This window comes from Rhinolophus sinicus, chromosome 14 (assembly GCF_057876585.1).
Source record: "Rhinolophus sinicus isolate RSI-liver-muscle chromosome 14, RSI-T2T, whole genome shotgun sequence".
Lineage (NCBI taxonomy): Eukaryota > Metazoa > Chordata > Mammalia > Chiroptera > Rhinolophidae > Rhinolophus > Rhinolophus sinicus.
This window is the reverse complement of record NC_142514.1, coordinates 180,666,667-180,689,737: the sequence shown is the minus strand read 5'-3', so window position 1 is coordinate 180,689,737 and position 23,071 is coordinate 180,666,667. Positions and strand designations below refer to the sequence as shown.

The following is a 23,071-nucleotide window of genomic DNA, read 5'->3' as shown; positions in this document are numbered from 1 at the left end:
ATGGTTTTGGGCTGACGGGAGGACTGCAGAGGTGTGGGCTGCAAGGTCAGTGTTCCCTACCAGCTTCCCACACACCGGCCATTTCTGAGGAGAGGGAAAATGACTAGGCCTGGAGCGTGTCCCATTCCCCCGCCACCCTCAGACCTTATCAACCCTCATGCTAGAAGGGTACATCTAGAAAGAACATTATTTGAAAAAAAAAAAAAGCACTTATTTTGCAACAGCTACAAGGTCAAAGCCCTTCCTTCCCAGGACTCGTGCTTCCAGCCGACGGGTGGGTTGACCACAGCATCTCCTGCTCGGGCAGGTGCCGCTCTCGGCTCTGGCCCCGAACATGCTTATCATCCCACCACTTGGGCACGTTTAGGCCAAATTACACTTTATCTGTCTTCTGGGCTGGAAGGAGCATCCGAGGGGACAGGCTGGGGCTGCCTGAGCATGCTCACCGTGGGGTCCCCAGCATCTGGCAGCAAGCGGGCAGTGTGCAGCTGGCGTCAGGGGTTTGAAGAGCCAGAGGCAAGGCAGACTTCGACTGGTTCTGTGGGCATTTGTTGGTGTTTGTGTTTTGGACAATTCTGTTCTAAAATAAATTGTAGTATTTGGAAGAACTAAAGGTTGGGAACAAGAACGCTCTTTTGGTTCTGTATTTTCTGAGTAGATTGTTCTGATCCAGAATCAAGATGAATTATGTCTCCGCTGGGCTGCTGAAACCCTTGGAAATTTTATAGTTTGCTGCCCTCTTGTGGTTCAGAGTGATAAAAAGATTGCCATTCTCTTCCAGAGAGCTTGTTCAGTTATTTGACAGTTACAGAGCAAGGCCACCGGACAGTGTGGGGCAAACGGCACAACCACACGTGGTCTCTGCTTATGCAGTTCCCAGGCTGGTGGAGGTGCCTTTTCACAGGACCAAGGTCTGAGGGCAACAAGACACACCTGTGCTTGCACAGAGGGGCTGCGGAACCCTTACCTAACTAGGCTGCTTGGCCAGAGACGGCAGGGGGCCCCAAGCTGTCAGGGGGGGCCCCAAGATGAGCCACTTCCCCCAAGGTGATAATGAGTCACTTCCCTTGTGAATGGCAGAGCTCACAGCACAAATCAGGTCTTTCAACTGGCCTGTCTTACCCTCCTTCCTTCCTTTGTCCTTTTCTGCTCAGTGATCCTTCTCCAAAAAACCGTCTCTCCTTTTTCAACCCCTAATGCGAGTCTGCTTTGCCTCCTGTGAGGGGCTGAATTGTGTCCCCTCAAAACTCCTATGTTGAAGGCCTAACCTCGACTTTATTTGGAGATAGGGCGTTTGAAGAGGTGATTACGTTAAAATGCGCCTGTTGGGGTGGGCCCTAAGTGAATCTGCTTGCTGTCTCTCTGTGTAAGAAGGGAAATATGGCCACAGACATATAAAAAGAAAAGGCCATGTGAGGACACGGGCACAAGGCAGCCATCTGAAAACCAAGGAGAGAGGTCTCGGGAGACACCAAATCTGCTGACACCTTGATCTTGGACTTCCAGCCTCTTGAACTGTGAGAGAATAACTTTGTGTTTAAGCCACTGTTTGTGATATATCTGTTGTTGGCAGCCCTGGCAAACTAATACACCTGCTAACATAACAAAATACTTATTTCTCAAGGGTAGTTGCTGCCTACCGTGTTTCCCTGAAAATAAGACCTAGCCGGACCATCAGCTCTAATGCATCTTTTGGAGCAAAAATTAATATAAGGCCCAGTCTTATTTTACTATAATATAAGACCAGGTATAATATAATATAATAAAATATAATACCGGTCTTATATTAATTTTTGCTCCAAAAGATGCATTAGAGCTCATGGTCTGGCTAGGTCTTATTTTCCGGAAAACAGGGTATTGAGTTTTTCAAGGACATAAACACGCAGATGTGTTTTTGGTCAGTTTCTGTATTTGCCCATGAGATCCTTGAAATAAACATTAAGCAGTTTTTAAATTTCATTTAATCTTCATAGTGGTCTGTTTCACAGATGAAAAAATCCCTAGAAGTTAACTTGCCCAGGGTCACTATCAGGATTCAAACTCAGTTCTGCCTCCAAGTGCCATCTCTTTCTCTTTAGTTCAGAGGAGCTGGGTGGGCACGGGGAGGGTCATGGGACAGAAGTGAGAATCATGGAACTGTCTGGTGTGAACGATGGTAAAGCTGCCAGAAGACGGATGCTCGCAAGTGCCAGTTCGGTGTTTTCCTTAACCCATTCAGGAAAAGCTCAACACTTCTGAAAAATCCTGGCATACACGAGGCAGGACGGGTTGCCATAGCCACACACCACCCTTACCCTGAAAGGTTTCTTTAACTGGCACACCTGTCTGAACTGACAGACCAAGGGGAGCTCATGTACATTCTGGTCTTTGTCAACAGTGACTCCTAACCACACTGTCATTCTTTCAAAATACATTTTATTAGTGGCACATGGAATTTAAAGTTAAGCAATTTCTTTCCAGAGAGAAGGTAAGTCCTGACAGACTAAAAAAGCGAGCAGGCATGTCACAGCAGAAATACTATTCCAGTGTCACGAGATATGAATAGGAATACTCGCCAGCAGGGAAATCACTTTCTCTACCTTGCTGACCACACTGTATTCACACTCTACTCAGTTTGGGGGGCGGGACCCCCAGCACTGGGCAGCATGGGAACGCACTAAGTCAGTCAGTGGAACCTCCACACGCTACAGCCCTCCCTGTTGCAGGAGAGGTGCAGAGCTTGCGAGCCCCATCACCTGCTGTGAGGACCCAGAGGGTGTGCGGCCGTGGGAAAACACCAGTGAGCGGGCTCCTGTGAGCCCAGGAAAACCCTCCGACTTGAAGGAGCTCTGCACAGTCTCCTGATCACCCTTCATCTCCAGATCAGGGAGCTGCGGGATACCAGAAGGTCCTTTTAAAGTACCTAGAAACATCTACATTAGTAGTCAGAGAAGATCTGAAGTCTCTTAGAAAAATCAGTGTTTTTTAACTCAGAGTGTCTTTCACCCAGTATTCTTCTGATTCCAAATGAAGGCTGAACGCCTTGAGGCCCATGAGGCCTTCTCCCATTCGCTCTGGGTTCCTGTCTCACTTTCAGGTCCCTCTACTGGGTGCTTTCCTTCGCACTGTGCCCCTTCACGGGGTCCTGTGGGAAAATGCAACCAGCAGAGCCCTGGCGGCAGCTGTGTCACTGCTGTGGGTGGGCACACGCCGCACCCAGGCAGCTTCTGTCCGGTTAAGCTCATGTCTCTTCTTTTTGACCTAAGACAAAGGGGACGATCTACGAGAAAGGCTCAGTAGTTTGTCCTCTCTGCTAGTCTTATTTTGATTTTAATACAGGCATTTTTCTCAACACTTCGGTCCACACCTCACCAAACATTCAGATAAGATACTTATTGATCAAGGCAACAAAATGAGTGACAGACTATAGAATTTTTCCATTTCTAGATCTAATTGAGTAAGCTAAGTCTCTACAACAGAAAACTGTACTTTACCTCCAAGCTAGCATCTAGAATACAATCTTCCAGGGGCTTAGGGCAGGTCAGTGGTACTGGTTTCGCAGAGATCAATGCCGGAGTGCACCTTGCCGTCCTTGGCGGCCGCCCAGGGCATGGATGCAGAGGTCCACTTTACTGCCCAGTCTCCTGCTTTGCTGACCAAGATGACACCACCTAAACCTTTGAGTTTTGACTTCATATAACCCAATGACAGGTCAGCAGCCTCTTCTAACGTCTTTCCTGAAAACAAGGAAAGGTTGAGAGACAACACATATTATGTAGAAAGGAATCTGGGGACTTTTTCATCTATTTTTAACAGTTTCCATTCATTTGTCTCCAGAGTATGAACTTGTTCTACATACCTTGTTCTACGTGGAAGAGAGTGAGTCTGGCCAGATTCACCTTCAGGATGCTTTCCCCATGCCCTGTTGTTGAAATAGCTCCAATTTCATTGTCAGCGTAACCTCCAGATCCTGCTCAAAGAAGGAGATTGGTTCCAACTGAGCAATAGTCAAGAAATTCAAACACACATCACCAGTCTAATGCTACATAATATTAAATCCCAAAGAGTACCAAAATGCAGACAAAGGTCAGATTAGTAGCCATTACCTTGGCATGCAAAGGTGGACTAGCAAGCACCATGTGACTGCCCTGAAATCAGGAGGATGAAGGGAGCCTGGGGTCGGCGGGTAGGCCTGAGCTTTCATGGAGTAGGTACACTGGGACAGGTCCGCCTCTGCCTCAAATCTACCTGGTCTGCAGACTGAACCATACACGACGACTCCCACCCCTACCACTCACTCACTCCTGGGAATTAGTGCGCTTTAATCTTAATGCAAATAACATTTTAATTAGTACTATTTCTGTAGTAGCAGTGTGTCACGTTCATAGCACTCAAATCTAATAAACGCAAACTTAAATTTTCAGCTTTCTTAGTTCGCTAATTGGCGCCCGTGCCTGGGAAGAGGTGATGTGTACTTAACCCTTTGGGAATAAGTCTGCAGATTCTGGAACTGGGGCTAGAGAGGAGAGAGAGGCACTACGGGTAGCTTGGGGACAACCTTGGCACCCTCTATCTCCATTTCCTCTTACCCAAGTCATCCCAAGAGACATGCAATCTAGGAAAAACAGAATACCCACTAGATACAAATGCCCTCTCAAAGCAGTGCCCTAAATAACCCCTCCCAACCCAACCGCCACTCCCAGAAATCCTGACGCTGCCACCAAGAGGAAGGAAATGAAGAAACAGGAGAAGGGTAGAGAACAGAGAATGTGAACTTGATGCCGGGAAGAAAAGAGGGGGCAGTAGCCACCCATCAAGGCTACCTATACACGGAGTGTCCCCAACTCGGCCAACCATTTTATTCACGATGCCCCCTGTCGAGGTTGCGTAAGCCACGTTTCCTTTGCAGTCCAAGGCAACAGCACCCACGGTTCCCAAGTTTCTGCCAAAAAAAAACAGAAAAAAGTGACAGGCTGAAATGAGAAACATTCCCCCAAGTAACAATGTAGCTTAATACCCTGTAAACTGCCACACATATAGAATACACTTCAATTCCAATATTCCCAACTCCCGGAAGTGGCAGAGAGCCTGTTTTCTTTTCAGTCTTCATGTCACTTAGATTGCTAGACATTCCTTTAGACCTCAACTTGAAGAATAAGTACATCTAGTCCCTGCACCACCATTTTCTGGCTGTGTGACTTTATTCTGTTTCATTTTCCCCATCTATAAAATGGGCATAAAAATAACTGAGTGCACCTCAAACTTGAGTGTGCGTAAGAATTCCCCGAATCCCCAGGCTCATCTCCAGAGATCCTGAGTTGGTAGGTCCAGGGTGGGACCCGTACCATGCATTTCTGACAACCTCCCAGGAGATGCTGACGCTGCCATCCAGACCCCACTTTGCCTGCTTCACAGTGCTTGCTGTGAAGATGAATTAAGGTAATTTCCCTCCTAACATTTTATTATAAAATTTCAAGTTTAAAAAGCTTAAGAAATTGCACGGTAACAGCCACATACCCACTACCCTTACTCTGTAATGAGCTATACTTGAGACACTTCTATAAGTGTTGAGACACAGCAATGAACTAAATGGACAAAGTCCCTTCTGCTATGAAGCCTGCATTTGGGGCCGAGGATAACAGAGCAATAAAAGCTTCAGGTTTTAGTGAATAGCAATAAACATGAAGATTACAGCAGCCTAAGGGGAGAGCAATGGTGGAGGTGCTGTTTTATATAGGGACTCTCTAAAGGAAGTGAGGGGCACGTCATGCTGGTTACTGGAGAAGAACATTTCCGAAGCAGGAACATCACTGCTAAGTTCATGGAATTTCAAGGCCACTGTAGTGGGAGAGAATCAAGTGAGGAAGAGAGTGCCAGAGGGATGGCCAGCAGCCAGCATGAAGGCTCGGACAGGTGGGTGACCACACATCCTGGGTGCCTGGGACAGTCCTGATTTATGCCTGTTGTCCCGGCTTAATCAACAGTGCTCCCTTCACTCTCAAAATGACGTTCCAGTTTGAACACTAAATCACACGGTCATCCTCCTTATAGGCCACTGTAAAGGCTTTTACTGAATGAGACGGGAAGACACTGGAGAGTTTGAGCTGAGATGTGTCAGGGTGTACGTTTTAAAAATAATTATTCCCACCGCTACACCCATCCACCAAATGGCTAAAATTAAAAAGACACATCAAGTGTAGGCAAGGATGTGCAGGAACTGGAATTCTCTTTCCCTACTACTGCAAATGTAAACTGGCATTTGGAAAACCATTGGACAGTATCTATGAAAGCCAACTCAGCAAGTATACGTCTACATTTTTGTCCAAGACACATGAGGAGACATGTTCACCACAAGTGTACAAAAATGTTCATAGCAGTACTATTTGTAATAACAGAAAACTGAAAGGACACACATGTCCACTAAAGGAAAACAAATTGTGATACAGTGATGACATGGAATACCATACTGCTATATGCAACAAATGGATGAACCTCAGAAATATGATGAAAGAAGGCACCCAAAAATGTACATATTATAGGACTCCATTGAAATAAAATTCAAAAACAGGCGACGCTTATCGATGGTGTTACTAAGTGGTTACCTTGGAGGGAAGGTAGCGAACGGGAAGGGGTCTGAGGGGGAGCGTCTGGCAACGCTCTTATTTCTTGCTCTGAGTGTTGCTTACATGAGGTGTGCACTCTGAAATTTCATCAAGGGTATGCTGTACAAGTTTATCTTAAAAGAGTTATTCTGGCTATTGTGTGCTGACTGAGGGAGACAAGAGTGGAAACAGACCAGTTAGGAGGTTTGGAGACGGTGGTTTGTTAGGGTGGTTTCAGTGGAAAAGGTGAGAAGTAGGTGGGACTTGGGATATTTTGAAGGCAGAGCTGATAGAATTTGCAGATGGACTGGACGTGAGAGAAATCACAAACAACTAACTCTACGGCTTCTGGGTTCAGGAACTGAGAGGCTGCAAGAAACATTTACTAAAATGTAGGAGGCTATTAGGAATAGGTTGGTGTGCATGGAGTGGGGTTAGATGGGGAAACAAAAAGTTCAGTTTTGGACACAGCTTGAGGTACCTGTTAGGCAATCACATGGGCAGTGTGAATCGTGGCTAGACAGTCAAGGGGTTAGAAAGAGACACTCGGCATTGTAATTAGAAGAAAACAGGAGCCCTGTCTTCCATCATTCACAAAAATCAACTCCAGATAGCTAAAGAGGAAAATGTACAAGGTAAAACAAAATTCTTCAAGAAAATCTAGGGGACTCTGTCTCAGGGTAGGGGATCCTTCTAAGTTTCTAGTCTTACAAACTATACAAGATGTAGAGTACATATTTGATTATAAAAAATAAAAATTTGTATATGGCAAAATACCATAAGCAAAGTAAAAGCAAGATTAAAAGCAACAGATTTGGGAATTTTTTTTTTTTTTTTTTTAACAGAGAGGATAGCCTTAAGACTGATAAGGAGACAAAACAACTAAAGAGAAAAAATGATTACAGGACATAAATAGGCAAATTCATTGCAAGGAATGACCCCAAAACAAATGCAAAATGCTGGAACTTGTTAACAGTGACATCGTCATCCTTCCTGTGACCTCCCAGGCACTGCCGGTTACAGGTCCACCCCTACTATCTGCAAGGGTTGAGGCAAGAATACAAATACAAATGGAGGTCCATACACCACGTTTACTATTTAGAAGTTATAAATATGTTCTATCCTCTTACTCTGATAAATGTATCTTGAAAAATATTGTAAAACTGTGACTTTTCTATGACTGAAAGTTGACTTCATTATTTATTATTGTACACACCTGAATCCTTGGAGGAGCAGCTGGTGATGCCTGGATGAGTGAAGACAGACAGGCAGACACACACACACACACACACTCACCATAAATTATGATGTATTTATTTCATAAAATCACTTTTCCTGGCCTCATTTCAGGGAGCACTGATTATGTTCTTATAATCAACACTGCCATACAACATGCATTCTATAGATAAAGTGCCAAATAAGACAATGTAGTTCTTAGCAAGTTTTTAATTAATTTTAATTTGGAGAAGCTTTACTCTGCTGAGGCAGTAGCAACTGGAATTATCAATACAATTCTTAAAGCAATATTTAGATTTGGAAACGAGTCCTGATTTTAACATTACCATACTCAACTGCTACATGGGGTTACACATGATAAATTGTTATCACAGAAGATATTATTAACTATTTTAATTTGATCACACAAGTCACAATCACTTATTGTAGTAATTTTCTTAAGCAGTTTTTTTTTTTTTTTTAATTGGGGAAGGGGAACAGGACTTTACCGGGGAACAGTGTGTATTTCCAGGACTTTTTATTGGGGAACAGTAGTGTGTTTTTCCCATGACTCATCAGCTCCATCCAAGTTGTTGTCCTTTCAGTCTTAGTTGTGGAGGGCGCAGCTCAGCTCCAGGTCCAGTCGCTACTGTTAGTTGCAAGGGGCGCAGCCCACCATCCGTTGCGGGAGTCAAACCGGCGGCAACCTTGTGATTGAGAGCCCGCACTCCAACCAACTGAGCCATCTGGGAGCTCAGCGGCAGCTCATTGACTTCATTCTAGTTGCGGAGGGCGCAGCTCGCTGTTCCATGTGGGAATCGAACCGGCTGCCTTGTTGCCCGGAGCTCGAGTTCTAACGAACTGAGCCACTCGTCCGCCCGTCTTAAGCAGTATTTAGATCCATGAAGAATATTTTAAGTTCTTTCAAATTTCAGTGCTGGTATATTATAAAGAAAATAGAAAATAAGAGTATGTTGTTGGATTTTGTTAGTCTCTCTTCAAATGATACTGTACTCTGATATATAACGAACAGAAAAATAGCCTCTATAGAAACTGGTTTCAGGATTATTTGTGTAAGAAATCTTCTCCAAGTTAAGCAAATAGTTTTGTTTCCTTGTTTCAATTTCCTTATATTTTATTGGAATGTCATTTTTCTTGCATATTTCATATGCAGCTTTGGTTTTGTTTCTCCACAATTAAAAAAATATTTTTAATCCTTTCAAAAGTGAAATAGCCAAACAGATTTTTTCAAAGCTTTTGTTAAGCTTACAAACAGAAATGAATAGTTCATACTAAATAACTGTAGATAGCATAATTTCAAAATTAATTTCACTTTCTGTTCAAGTCCATGATTTGCTCTTTGAGAACCTTCTGTTGTTTTGCTGAACCCTTCTTAACTAAATTACTTTAACAGCATTTAGTTGGTATTCCCACTATATATCTGAGATTCATTAAAAAGTCAGCTATGAGTTTCAGCAAGCTGTTCCATCTTTGGGCATCTCTAGAAAATCTTGTATTGGACCCTCTCTTGTCCCACAACTGGCACAGCTGAGGGTATGTCTACTACAAACAAATTCAAACTGTGAGCTGTATATGTCATAGAATACTTCTGGACTTTGGCCAAACTTCATGCTTATGTACCGTTTACCAACATGTTAACTCTATTATCAGACTTGCCTTTGATAGATTTAAAAATTAATTTTAGTCTAAGATAAAAAGATTTTCCCATTCTTCTTTTCATTTGAAACATGTACTTTAAAAAGCAGGTATGAAAGCCAATGAAATGCTCATTGATTTAGACTTGTTTTTCTTCTCCGATAGTGCAATGATGGATATAATATTAGTTGTTCAATGTGTCTTCTCACCATGGAACATGCTAGTTCAACTGAGTATTTTATTTAAAAAATTTTATATATGATTTCACCTCACTTATTCTCCATTAATCTGTCTGAATTCTCTATCCTAGATAGTAATCATTAGTTTCATTATTATTTGTCCTAATTACGTTTGGCATTTTATGAAATTTTGAACTGTTACTAAACTTAGAAATTTTTCCATTGTTTTTTGTAAACACTGTTGACGGTGCCATGAAAAGCATCATTAGGCGAAATACTGGACACATCGTGTTATTCTTTCAAGAATGTTACACTGATGTTTTATATTGCTGTCTTTTTCTGGTATTATCAATTGTCTGTTAATTCAGCCGTTTCCCCTCAATTCTAGTGCCTGCACGTATGCTTTCTTGTGTGATTCTTCGCGATGAGAAAAAAGAACTTGTGATGTCCTCTTTCTGAATTCTATGTGGGTCATCCTGGAAGAAAACCACTTACTTTTATTTATTTATTTATTTATTAAAGATTTTATTGGGGAAGGGGAACAGGACTTTATTGGGGAACAGTGTGTACCTCCAGCACTTTTTTCCAAGTCAAGTTGTTGTCCTTTCAATCTTAGTTGTGGAGGGTGCAGCTCAGCTCCAGGTCCAGTTGCCGTTGCTAGTGAGCCCGCGCTCCAACCGCGGAGCCCACTATCCTTTGACTCGAGGAATCAAATTGGCAACCTTATGGTTGAGAGCCCACTGGCCCATGTGGGAATCAAACCAGCAGCCTTCGGAGTTAGGAGCATGGAGCTCTAACCGCCTGACCCACAGGGCTGGCCCCCCACTTACTTTTATCGTTTCGTTTCTAAAAATGTAAGCAGACCACTTCTTGAAGATTTTTTCTTTTTTCCTTTTAGCTTTTTTTCCTTTTACGAGATCCACTTTAGTATTCTATCAAAAGCTTGACTTACACTCATTTTTCAATAATTAGGGATTAAAAAGTAAAGTGTAATTATATTAAAAGTGTATAAAATTAGAATATATTTTCATGAAAAATAAAGAGCAAATAAAAAAAATAAAATTTGCGGGTATAATTTCAAATAGTTTTTTCCTAAAATATACAAAATCATCTAGTAATGTTAAAGTCAAAACATGAATTATAATTAATAACATTTTAAATCAAAATTACTTAAAAGTTGAAATTTTAACATTGTACTTTTGAAAATTTTACTAAGTCTTTTAAATGTTTTTGTAAGAATAAAACCACTCATAATTTTCATATTCAGTGTCCATGTGGTTGCCGACATAAAGAGCTGGCTCTTCTCACAGGTTCTGTCTAGCCTTGCGCGTCTGATGCAGCAGGTACCAGCGACGTGTGGGGACTGAGCACTGTTAAACTTGGGTGGAGCACAGTCACATGTGTTGAAGTTTAAAGTACATGTCACATTTGGAAGATTTTGTATGAAAGAAAAATAAAATATCTCAAGTAATTTCTTATATTGAATACAAGTTGAAAAAATATTTTGGATATAATGGGTTAAGTATATTATTAATTTCACCTGTTTCTTTTTATTTTTTTAATGTGGCTACTAGAACATTTTCAGTTACATATACAGCTCTCGCATTTCTATTGGACAGTGCTGGTCTGGACCTACGTACATATAAACTTCAGAGTCATGGGAGTCAGCCCTCATGTGCAAGTTCTGCAGCCATTGTACTAACGCACGAACACCTCCAGAACCACAAATTTAAACCATCACAGAGGAAAGAAATGGACACTTGGCAGTATTGCGCAACAATACTTCACTACGTGGGAACTGATTTGACAAGTTATCAATTTGTCTTTTTCTCTTACCTAAGTCCTCCCACTGTTCAGTTCTTCCCACTCCAAAGCAGTGTCCATTTCTGATGTCAGCAGTGGCACAATCCACAAATCTTTAGACTCAGGTGGCCTTTGCTTTGAGGCTAGAGAGCAAGAGATGTGCAGAAGCGTTTCCCTGGGGGCTGAACGGCGATAGTCACAAGAGTGGATGATGGGGGTTATGGGTCCTGCTGTTCCGGTGCTGAGCTACAGAGGTGCCCATGTGTCTGTAGTAAACCAGCTGTTTTACCTGTTTAGTGACATGAGGGGCCTCTAAAGTGCAGGGCCCAGGGCAGAAGCCCCTCTTGCTTACATCTAAGAGCAAGACTGGCTGGTGGAGATGTGTGTTGTTGCAAAATTTTTAGAAAGCCACGTGGCAACATCTATTAAAATGTACATGAACCACTGATGAAGTAACCCCATTCCTGGGACTCCAGCCTATAGATACAATATCATACCTGATAAGGTTATCAATAGGTACCAACATATGGCTAATCTTGTAAAAACAGATTTTTAACCTGGGAAACTTTTTCCTAATATACCCGCCTGGCTTCTCCATCTCAGATCTATTAGATTCTTTAGGGAAGGGGCCCAGATGTTTATTTTGGAAAAGTTCCCTCGGCGATACTGAAGTATTACATAGCTCTGGTTACATAGCACGAATCTAAAAAAATACGTATGCAAAGTTAGATTTTACTCCACTGTAAATTCCCAGGCCATATTCAAATTTTATTTTTCAAATTTTGCTTTAAACAAGGGAGCTTTATTTGGGAATTTGAAATCTGTACCACAGAAAACCGTAATTCAGAACCTATCATTAATTCGAACTTCTAAGAGTTGTGCTGATTTCTTTGCACTATGGAAGAGGCTTGAGTAAGTTCCCAGGGCACACTAGATGACAGAGGACCTATTTAACCTACCTAAGATAGCACAGTGATCAAGAAGCACCCAGAGAGTTAATCCATGAACACAAGGCACTCTCCTCTTACATCAGGTTGGAGAAAGAGCGTTAGCCCCGTTTGAGTTAGTATTCGTAGGAGTAATAAATGAGGTTATTTATATTTAAGAATCAAAAGAGCAGTTTTTCCACTATTTAGTGTGAGTTGTTTTGTTCAAAAACTGAAACTATCAGGTGATATTTGACTTATTTCAGACATGTTTAGGTTGGTGCATACGTAATTGTGGATTAAAAGGTTAAAAAAGGCAAAAATTGCAATTACTTTTGTACCAACCTCATATTTGTCAAACTTTCCCACTTGAATAACTCCCAAAACTGTCAGCCCCAGATGATACTTACTTTTGTTGGTCTGGGTTCTGAGCACATTTCTCATGCTTCTCTTTTTGTAGGTGTTTTATGTTTCTCTCTGTTATCAGCTGCTCCCTAGGAACTGTTGGAATCCCCATGGCTGCAGCAAATTTTGCTGCACCTTGGTCAGTCAGGAAGCAATGAGGTGTCTTGAACCAGAAAGAAATGGAAAAATGGTTAGTTTTTTGAAAAAGATAAAATCTTTTTAACGGTTCCAACTGTGTGAAAATAATTACTTTTCTCTAGGTACAAAGCCTCAAAAATGTTAAGAAATGTTTTGCTTTTCTGAATGTTGTAAAGAGCCTGGCTCTCTGAATTTTTGTATTAAAAAAAAAGCCCCAAATGATGGAATAATGCTAGGAATGTGACTTACATATGACCTTATATTTAGAGAACTTAATCCATTTTTATTTAACACATGCCATTAAACAGATGGTCTGTTCAGTTTGCATGTGTTATATGTGTTCCGAGAAGGCTGAAGAAAACATGGGAGGATAATACGAAAACAAAGCAATCACTGGTCAAGTGATTACTAGTCAAATTCCATCATCAACAGAGTCAGAATCCTGGCTTACTCGAGACATTTAACATTATTTCTGTTCTTTTATATAACTTTAGGAGAAGCGTGATCTCAAGTATTTCCCTACAGTCAGACCCCTTTTAGTCCCTAAAGTACAGCAGTGACAATCCCTTTGGGAAATGATGCTGTGGTCACATGTACCTTTTCCATAACAAGCCGTGCCAGTTTAATGGGATTTGCGATACACTGGACTGCAGACACGGCTCCTGAAGACAGGTCTTTTCCACTCATGATACTAGCATCCATTTCCACTTCACCATTTGTGTTCAAGACAGATCCACAACCTAAACCCAAAAAGATGAAAGCAAGAATTAATAAATGACCTCCAGGTTTCCTCTAAGTAGTCTATTTTAATTCATCTCCCACTCCACTGCCAGAGGCACATTTGTTAAAACCAAAAACCTGACGGAATCACATGGCCTCCAAAATCAATAATAGTACGAAGCTCTTCATGACCTGGCCTCTGACTTACTTTTCCAGCTTCATCTGCTCTCCTTGGCTTTATTTTACTGAAATACTAGTTTCCCTGAATGTACCATAAGCTCTCATTACTCACTCTGTGCTCTTGGCACATGGTCTTCTCTTAACCACTAGCATCCTTTCTCCAGCTGTCTCTGCCTAGATAATGCCTGTAAGTCTAGCTATTCTTAACTTCTTTGTGACTGGTTCCTCATCTGTAAAAATGGGATAAGAATAAAGCTCAAGAATAAAGGATTATAAATATATCCAGCACCTAACTAGGTAAAATTCCCAGTGTTTGGTATCCAATAAGAAATTACCAGGCACACAAAGAAACAGGAAAATATGACCCATGATAAGGAGGAAAAAATTAATCAATGGGAACAGATCCAGACATTACACAAATGATAGAATTAGTAGACAAGAATGTTAAAACAGTTTTTATAACTATATTCCATATGTATCAGAATGTGGAGGAAAATATGAAAAGAACCCAAACAGAACTTCTAGAGATGAAAAAAGTCTGAAATGGAAAATACTGATGGAATTAACACCAAATTAGGAGTGTAGATAATGTCAGAATTGAGTTGAATTATCGGACACCCAGCTGGTGTCCAAGAATTGCTTGGTGATGTGGGAAAACCCATACACATAAGAATGGGATACTCTGTTATCCCATTCTTAGGAGTAAAGGCAATACAATGGAGCAAAGATAAGTCTTTTCAACAAATGGTGCTGGAACAAAATGGATATCCACATGCAAAAAAATAAAGGAATCTAGATACAATCTTAACATCCTTCACAAAAATGAACTCAAAATGGATCACAGACATAAATGTGAAATGCAAAACTATAAAATTCCTAGAAAATAACATAAGAGAACATCTAGATAACCTTGGGTTTGGCTTTTTAGATACAACGTCAAAGGCATGAACCATGAGAGAATAAATTAAGCTGGACTTCATTAAAATGAAAAATTTCTTATGAAAGACACCATAAAAGAAAGAAAAGGCAAGCCACAGACTGGGAGTAAGTATTTGTAAGAGATATATCTGATAAAAGACTGTTATCCAAAATATACCAAAAAAAAAATAAAAAATCTTAAGACTCAACAATAAGAATACAACTTCATTGAAAAACAAGTCAAAGATTTTCAGAGACACCCCAACAAAGAAGATCAATGGTAACAAATACAGGTGGCAAATAAACATATGAAAAAATCAATTGCATTTTTATATACTAGCAATGAACAATTAGTAATTTAAAATTTAAAAAGTAGTATGTACAACAGCACCAAAATACATGAAATAATTAGGTTCAAATCTAACAAAATATAAGTATGTATACGAAAACTACAGAACACTGATGAAAGAAATCAAAGATCTAAATTAATGAAAGTATATGCTGTGTTCATGAATTGGAAGGCTCAGTGTTGTTAAGATTTTAATTCTCTCCAAACTGATCTAGATTCAATACTATCAAAATTTTAGCAGAACTTTTTTGATAGAAATTGACAAGGTGACTCAAATTTGTGGGAAAGTCAAAAGGACTAGAAAAGCCAAAAGAATTACGAAAAAAAAGTTAGAAGACTTTCACTACTTAACTCGAAGACTTAATATAAAAGTATGGTAAGTGTGGTATTTGTGAAAGGATACACATATAGATGAACGAAATAAAACAGAGTCCAGAAACAGACCCATCATATAAAGTCAACTGATTTGCGACAAAGGTGAAAGGGCAAGACAATGGAGAAAGAAGTGCCTTTTCAACAACTGGTGCTGGGAACAATTATGCAAAACTGAACCTTATTACATATCTGTACCACATATAAAAATTTATTAAAAATGAATCACAGACCTGAATATAAAACGTAGAACTATAAAATGTCTAGACGACAATATAAGAGAAAATGTTTGTGACCCTGAGCTACGCAAGTATTTCTTAAGATACAACACAAAAAGCATGAGCCATTAAGAAAACTGATAAATTGGACTTCTACAAAATTAAGGACATCTGTTCTTTGAAAGAGACAGAAAAGACAAGCCACAGAGTGGGAGAAAATATCTGCAAAACACATATCTGATAAAAGACCTATATCTAGAATATGTAAAGAATTCTTAAAACTTAGTAAGAAAAAAACAAACCCACAATAAAGAAATTGACAAAAGACTTGAAAAGATGTTAAAATAAACATCTTTTGCCATTAAGGAAATGCAAAGTTATAGTAGAGTGAGATTCCACCATTCACCTATTAGAAATATTAAAATAAAAAATACCACCAAGTGCTGGTGAAGATGTAGAGTAACTAGAACTTTCATCCATTGCTGGTAGGAATGGGAAACGGAGCCACTTTGAAAACAGTTTGGCAGTTCCAAATAAAGTTGAATATACACTCGCCATATAACCAGCAGTTCCACACCTAGGTATTCATCCAAGAGAAATAAAAACTTATGTTCACACAAACACCTATATGCAAATGTTTATAGTGATTTGTACTGGCACCAAATTGAACATGTCTTTCAGCTGGTAAGTGACTAAAACTGTGGTATAGTCATGCAATGGAATACTATGCAACAATAAACAGGGACAGACTACTAATATTTGTGTCAACATGGATGACCCTCCAATGAGTTATGCTAAACGAAGAATCTAGACTCAAAAGGCTACATATTGTATGACTCCATTTATGACATTCTGGAAAAGATAGAACTATAGGGACAGGAAATAAATTGCCAGGGGCTGGGGTGAATGCAGGTGTGGACTCAAAGGGGTAGGGGAGAATTTCTGAATAATGGAACTGTTTTATATTTTGATTATGGTGGTGGTTAAATGACTCTGTGTTTATCACATTCATGGAACTGTACACTAAAAAAGGGGGAATTTTACTGTATATAAAAATTACACTGAAAAAAAAGCCCCATTAAAATGGAATGGTATTAGGCTAGTGGATTCTAAACCTGGTACTTCAGAAAGGGTGGATAAATAAAAATCCTGTTATCTCAAAGGCTCTTTGACAGCTTATAAAATTGAATTGTAGGGAGAATCAATTAACTAGTTAAAATTCTGTGTAAATATAGCTCAATTCCAGCAAAAGCAAAGGGTCATTATTTGGTTGCCAATCGAAGTCTTTGAAGAATATTTCTATAATCTAAAAGTTCAATTTTTACAATGTTGGTTTCTAATAAACTAGTTTTTAATAAACTAGGGATTATGAAACAAGCTTCAAACATAAAGTGAAATCCACATTGAAATGTGAATACAATGTAAACAAAGACAACGTTTTTAAAAGCACTCAGATAAGCTGTGCCATGAATACTAATTATTGCCACTAACTTAGTAAGTACCCGGAGTCAGCTATGAAGTTCCCAAGTAGTTATTCTAGAGGATTATAGCAGAGGCTGCCAGGAATAGTTTGTATTGACCTCAGCTGGGAAAAGCAAATGGCAAACAGAGCTCAAGGTGGGCAGTATGCTGTTAAAAGTCCCACCTCCCCACCCCCACCCCCATCTTTGACTTCCTTCTTTTCACCCTTCGCTTTTCTCCCTCAATGTGCTGAATAGCAGACATCTGAGAGATCACTAGGGAGACACTCAGGAAGGCTCTTCGTACAGAGCAAAGAAACAGGAACTAGCTGCTCCAATTTCCTAATCCATACTTCCCCAATCCATGCAAATTCTGTTAGTTTAGAGGGCTGGAGACCAGACCGACCTGCTCCAAATGAAGGTCCTTTTTAATAAGTGGGGTTTTGTCAGCCAAGACAGTCCTGACTAACAGGCATAGAGTTTAACAAGCCCCCACAGAAACAGCTGGCTGCTCCTCCTGCAGGCAAGGGGGAGTATCTAGTAAATTCTGGCTCAGTAAACAGTCATAAAAATGCAGTTATGCCACATTCTATGGTCTGGCTGATTTATAAAATTTTGCATAAGTGTTAAGAGTGCTTAGCAAAGGCAAGGGGACAGAAGAAATACTCAGTAAATATTTCATGACTTATTGCTTAGGATTTCCTGAAATTCTTTTCCCTAACAGATGTTGGGGTGGGTGGTATACTTCCAAGAAGTATTTTAATCCCTAGAATTTAGGTTTTCTATTTTAAAATAAAGAGGAAATTAGTGTCTTCCAGCAAGTTATTTAACTTTGCAGCGCCCTTAGTTTTCTTATCTGAGAGAATAATAATTATACCTAACTCATAGGACAACTGTGCAGATTGAATAAATTAATCCTACAAATTGTTTGGTTCATTGCAGACACTCATAGCAGTTATGATTATTACTCCAAAAAAGGATCAACTGAGTGAAAGAAGGTAAACACAAAAGAGTACTCTGCATGATTGCATTTACATGAAATTCTAGACAATGCAAATTAATCTATAGTGACGGAAGCAGATCAGTGGATGCCTGGTGCTGGAGACTGGAAGGGGAGATTAACTGAAAAGCAGCATGAAGGAACTTTTGAGGGTGATGAAAATGTTTTAAATCTAGATTGTGGTGTGGTTACACAGGTGTACACGTTTTTCAAAACTTAAATGGTATGTAGTCTACCCTCACCTTCAGCCCCCACAAAAAGATGTAATAAAAAAGCCTCTTGGGATATGAATTCCAGGAAGCAGGCTAAAGAAAGAAAGGTGAATTAATGGATTTAAAAAATTTTAAAGCAAACCTGGTCAACAGGTAAAGAGAAAAATTAAATCTCTTCAACCTATTAAGTGCTGCCACAAAGCTATTAATATTAGATTCACCGACACTTTAGAAAGGTTCTATTTATTTTGGGTGAGAAACTTAACCTGATTAGGCATCATTTACCAGCTGCAGTGAAAATTTACCTGCGTTGAACTCGGGATCATCTTCCAGGACGGTCACGGCTCCTTCCACAGCGTCAACTGCGCTCCCTCCCTCTTTGAGGATGTTGTAACCCGCGGTCGCAGCTCGGATGATGCCTTGTCGCACCCGCTCTTTGCGGTCCTTGGCGATACTGCTGGCTCCGCCTCCATGCACCACGACGACGAAATTCATGTCGATGGATCCTAGGTATCGGGAAGACTAAAGCGTCATTTCAGACGGGCCCAAGAAAACTGCACGGGGCGTAATCTCCTCGAGAGGTTCCGTTGGGGACAAGGTTCAGTTTCCACTCCGGAAGGGAGACAGCCTCAGGCAATTTCCTGAGACCACTAGGGTCCAGGGGTAAAAAGTTCAACGGCTCAGTTGGAACTTTTCAGGAAAAGCCCAGCGCGCCCCAGTGACTTCCCGTGTTCTCCCCGCGGTCCCGGCCTGGAGCACCTGCGGGCCTCAGTTTACCCGGAGCCCCCAGCTCCTGACCCGTGCGGGACCACTGCCCGGGAAAATTCGGGGACGGCGCTCAGGGTCCGAGCTCCAGCCCTCCTCCCGGTTTCCACGTCGCGTCTCGCTTTCACAGGCGTGGACTTCTGGGGGATACCCTGCGCTGCTGAGGTGCAGCCCTTTCCCCTGAAGTCAGCTCCCTGGCATTCCTTCGCCTTGGCATCCCGGCAGTGCCAGCTCGTCGGCGCCCTCCCGCCGCGAATCCCCACGTCTCCCGCGGCTGCTCCCGCAGGGCCGTCGACTTACCGAGGACGCAGCAGGACGCAGACGCCGGGGCTTCAGTCTGCACGGAGCCGCCCCACCGAATCCACACGGCCGAGACCCTCCGCGAGGTTGCTTTGGAAACCGCTCAGCTCCCAACGCCCGCCCGCAACGGCTCCGCGCCTGCGCATGAGGACGGGGCCGGCACACAGCGCAGACGCAAAGTCGCGCATTTGGACTCCGGCGGTGTGGCACCCAGAGCCGGGTGACAGTAGCCCTCCACCCCCCGGAGCTTCCAATCGGGACGCCGGGCATCTCCTCCTTCTTATGAGCTGGGGGCGGGGTGTTGGTGGCGAAATGCGTGAAGGGGTGCGCCAAGGTTTTGTAATTGAAAGTTGAAAAGTAAAGTGCATGTACTAAAATCCTTCCTCTGTCCAAGAGATGTTTCGCAGGCTTTACTTATTTTAAATTCACTTCTCTTCCTGTTAATCGTCTCTCTCCTTAGCCTTTTGTAAAGAACAAAAAGATGAACTCTGTGATTGGTTTGGTTCTGTGCCGGGGTGCACTGAAGAGTCTGAAACCCCCAGCTCACTCCCTCCTGTGAGCCCCAGGGACCCAGCTCTAAATTTCTTTAGACACGAGTTATTTTTTGGGTTGACTCCTTTCCTCCTCCTTGCCCCAGAGCAGTCCCTTAAGGTCCCACCTACTGGATGACCGGACAAATCACGTGTGTTCCACTGGTGCTGCCCTGCCTTCTCGTTACCAGGGAGTCCTTCTAATAGAAAGTTTACAATCCCATCCTGTGAGACAACTGTAAGACAACAGGTTAGTGGCATGAATCAAAGGATACATTATTCCATTATGTAAAGTGGGCTTTTTGAATTATAATTTTATTTCCAGTATTAATTTGTTTTAATCTTTATTGCTTGAATGAGCCAATGTCATAAACTTTCACTTTGTCTAACAAATACCACTCCCTCTCCCCTCCCCAACTTAAGATGCTGACAAAACGGGCGGAAACGAGACTGAAGATACAACCGGACAATGGCCAGACCTTGTACAAAAATAGAACTATGAACACAACTTCTGCAGCAATAGTCCATGAAATCAAGTTTGTTGTGGGTACGCAATGAGAAAATGAATGAGTATGTAAAGTCCTTAGCATTAACTTGGTATGTAGTAAGTGCTAATACAAGCTTGCTATTGTTATGCTATTACTATATTTATTATTCCTTCACCTGCACTCCCCCAGTGGAGAGGAGTAACTGGCTCCCTTTCTTCCATAGGTTGGAGTTCCTTGGTGCAGACGTTTGAGCACTACTGTAGCGGACATGTATGCCCAGGCAGAGCAGCTCTTCTTAGAGCTGTGGCAGAAGGAATTTGCTGCTATCAAAGATTAAGAATAAAAACTTTTCTTCAAAATGACAGCAGATTCAAAGTCATCCCTATAGCAAAGTCACTCTCAAACACTGACATTCTGACTTTATGTCCCCACAGGAAGGAAAGGAGTGAGGTTGTTACTAGCACACCCCTGGGCTGCTCCATGGCCATAGGTGGGTGGGCAGGTAATAGAGGCAGAGCAAGAAGTAAAGGCTTGGCGTGATGCTCTGGTGTCCAGTGCTGAAGAAGGCCAACCCCTGCTCCAGGGTCCCTTTTGCACAAGTCCTTTCCTCAAGTGGAGACTTATATTTATGGAATGTGAAAATAAAGAGGAGCACCCTAATGAGAACAAGTTAAGGCCATTTAATTCAGAGCTTGCTATCGCCAGAGAATCAGCCATCATTACTTGTGTTTGGCAGAGACTCAAAGACAAGCAGAGGGAAGTTTAGAGTGGAAAAGGGGAAAGGCTTCCGGTGTGTCCTGATTGGTAGTTACTGGCTTGGGGGAAGCTAGAGGTGGGCTAACTGGAAACAGTATCCTATGTGATTGGTTCAGGGAACACACTTAGCCTTCTCCAGTTGGTCCTTAGTGGGAAGTGGGGAAAAAAAATTAGGGAAACTGGCACATATTGCCCACGTCTTGACTGTTTTCAGCCTCTTTTTTTCCGGTTATAGACCTTCAATCCAGAGCCGTAGGTGTGGACACATAAACCTAACCTGACCAACCTATGAATTCCATTTGTTTGGCAACAGTAAATGGTTCAAGAAGTGGCTGTGTGATGCAAGCAGGGTCGATTATATAACTTCTCCAGCACTGAAGTGTGGGCAGTCGGAGAAAGAAGTTTTGTCTACTGCAGCTGCTAAGTGGAGAGGCTATCAGTTTGGAGCGGTTGGCGGTCATCTTGCCCATGTGGAGAGAGCGTGTGTTTGTGGAATGAAGCTGTGTAGTAAAGACTTAATCGTACCCAAAGAAAGAGCTGTCCTTTGTCTGTTGCTCCTGTGAGATGACTGTTAAACAGTAACTTCTATGGCTTTTCTGAAGGAAAGGGTTTATTGAGCCATGTGCTAGCCAGAAAAAGGACCGGGCCCTGGGGTATGCAGTCTAAACTACCAGCAGCAGGGCTAGAAGGAGAAGAGAAACATGTCTGCCACTCTGGGATTGACAGGGCTCTTATACAATGAGTTTGGGGAAGAAAGATGTAACTTTTTTTGGAAAGAATTTACATTCGCTGTAGGTAAGAGGGTGGGGAGAAGGTGAAAAGGGGCTAGTTCTGAGATAGGTGCAGAGTCAGTCCATAGGGAGGAAATGTGTGTTCTCTTTGGACTGGTTATGGGCAAGAGTATGGAAAGTTGCAAGTATGGTGGCACCTGGTGGTTCACTGTTTGGCTGTCCTCTGTAGATAATCACAGAAATAACCACCTGGAAAATAATTCAAAGTTCCGACATACGTTCAGGAATGTGAGCAGTCCTTGTTTTTTTTTTTTTAAGATTTTATTGGGGAAGGGTAACAGGACTTTATTGGGGAACAGTGTGATAAGAGTGTTGGTGTTTACCTGGGGACCTTGGGCTATGCCACGTGGTCTAACAGTGTGATTATAAGAAGGAAATATGGACATAGATACAGCGGGAGAAAACCACATGAAGGTGGAGGCAGAGATTGGAGTGATGCATCCACAAGACAAGAAGCCCAAGGATTATCAGCAACCACTAGAAGCGAGGGAGAGGCAAGGAAGTGTCCTTCCTGGAGTCTTCAGAGACAGCATGGCCCTACCAACATCTTCATTTTGGACTTCTAGCCTCCAGAACTGTGAGGGGATAAATTTCTGTTGTTTCAAGCTGCCCAGTTGGTGGTACTTTGCTCCAGCAGCCCCAGGACACTAATACAAAAATCGAGCTCTTATCTGATTCTGCAGCCAACAGATCCAGGAGAGCTCCTTGCTAACAGAGCTGGAAAGATGTTACAGAAGCTTCTCATGATGCCAATGTCTGTTTCCATGGTTCTTTTCCACAAATCAGTCACAGTGCAATGCTTTACTTCGTTTGGAAGCTTATGGGGCCAGAAGCTTTGAATTGCAAGATGAAATAAGCCCCAGGCATTGCCTGGAGAAAACCAAACTTTTCCTTAAGTGTTGTCTTTTCTCAGAGACCATTGAGATGGGGCTTGGGGGGGGGGAGTGGGTGTGTGTGGGGGGTGTAGAAGGTATCAACAACCAAAAATTATTTATTTGCTTTCTGACCACTCTAAGGTAGCCCCACATCTGCAATTGTTATTTATGAAAGCTATGAAGTTTCTGTCAAACACGACTAGTTTACACAGAAGGCACTCTAGAAATATCTTC

At 41.8% G+C, this 23,071-nt stretch overlaps 1 protein-coding gene and 1 long non-coding RNA gene across 3 annotated transcripts; one reads left to right on the top strand and one right to left on the bottom strand.

Moving 5' to 3' along the window:
* Positions 1-2,398: 2,398 nt before the first annotated feature.
* Positions 2,399-19,625, bottom strand: ASRGL1 (asparaginase and isoaspartyl peptidase 1). 2 transcript variants are annotated; one of them, XM_019713937.3, is made up of 7 exons: positions 19,398-19,625; positions 18,638-18,854; positions 13,501-13,643; positions 12,771-12,928; positions 4,803-4,921; positions 3,839-3,949; positions 2,399-3,716 (listed from the first exon to the last, which is right to left on the bottom strand). In XM_019713937.3, the coding sequence occupies exons 2-7, from the start codon at positions 18,825-18,827 to the stop codon at positions 3,511-3,513; spliced, it is 927 nt and encodes a 308-aa protein (XP_019569496.1). In that variant the 5' UTR covers positions 18,828-18,854; positions 19,398-19,625; the 3' UTR covers positions 2,399-3,510. The 2 variants fall into 2 exon arrangements, with proteins under 2 accessions (XP_019569496.1, XP_019569498.1); XM_019713939.3 differs by having other exon boundaries at positions 18,638-18,838; positions 19,398-19,536.
* A 65-nt stretch (positions 19,626-19,690) lies between these two features.
* Positions 19,691-22,858, top strand: LOC109435823 (uncharacterized). Its single transcript, XR_012497610.2, has 3 exons — positions 19,691-20,177; positions 20,351-20,524; positions 20,639-22,858. It is a non-coding gene; the product is annotated as an uncharacterized LOC109435823 (long non-coding RNA).
* Positions 22,859-23,071: the final 213 nt, after the last annotated feature.

Coding starts and splice junctions, on each gene's coding strand:
- ASRGL1 (XM_019713937.3), bottom strand. CDS start 18,827: ATGAATTTCGTCGTCGTGGTGCATGGAGGCGGAGCCAGCAGTATCGCC. Junction 4,922..12,770: donor CAGAACCCAGACCAACAAAA/GTAAGTATCATC, acceptor TTTTTTTGGCAG/AAACTTGGGAACCGTGGGTG. Junction 3,950..4,802: donor TGGGGACACTCCGTGTATAG/GTAGCCTTGATG, acceptor TTCTTTGAGCAG/GATCTGGAGGTTACGCTGAC.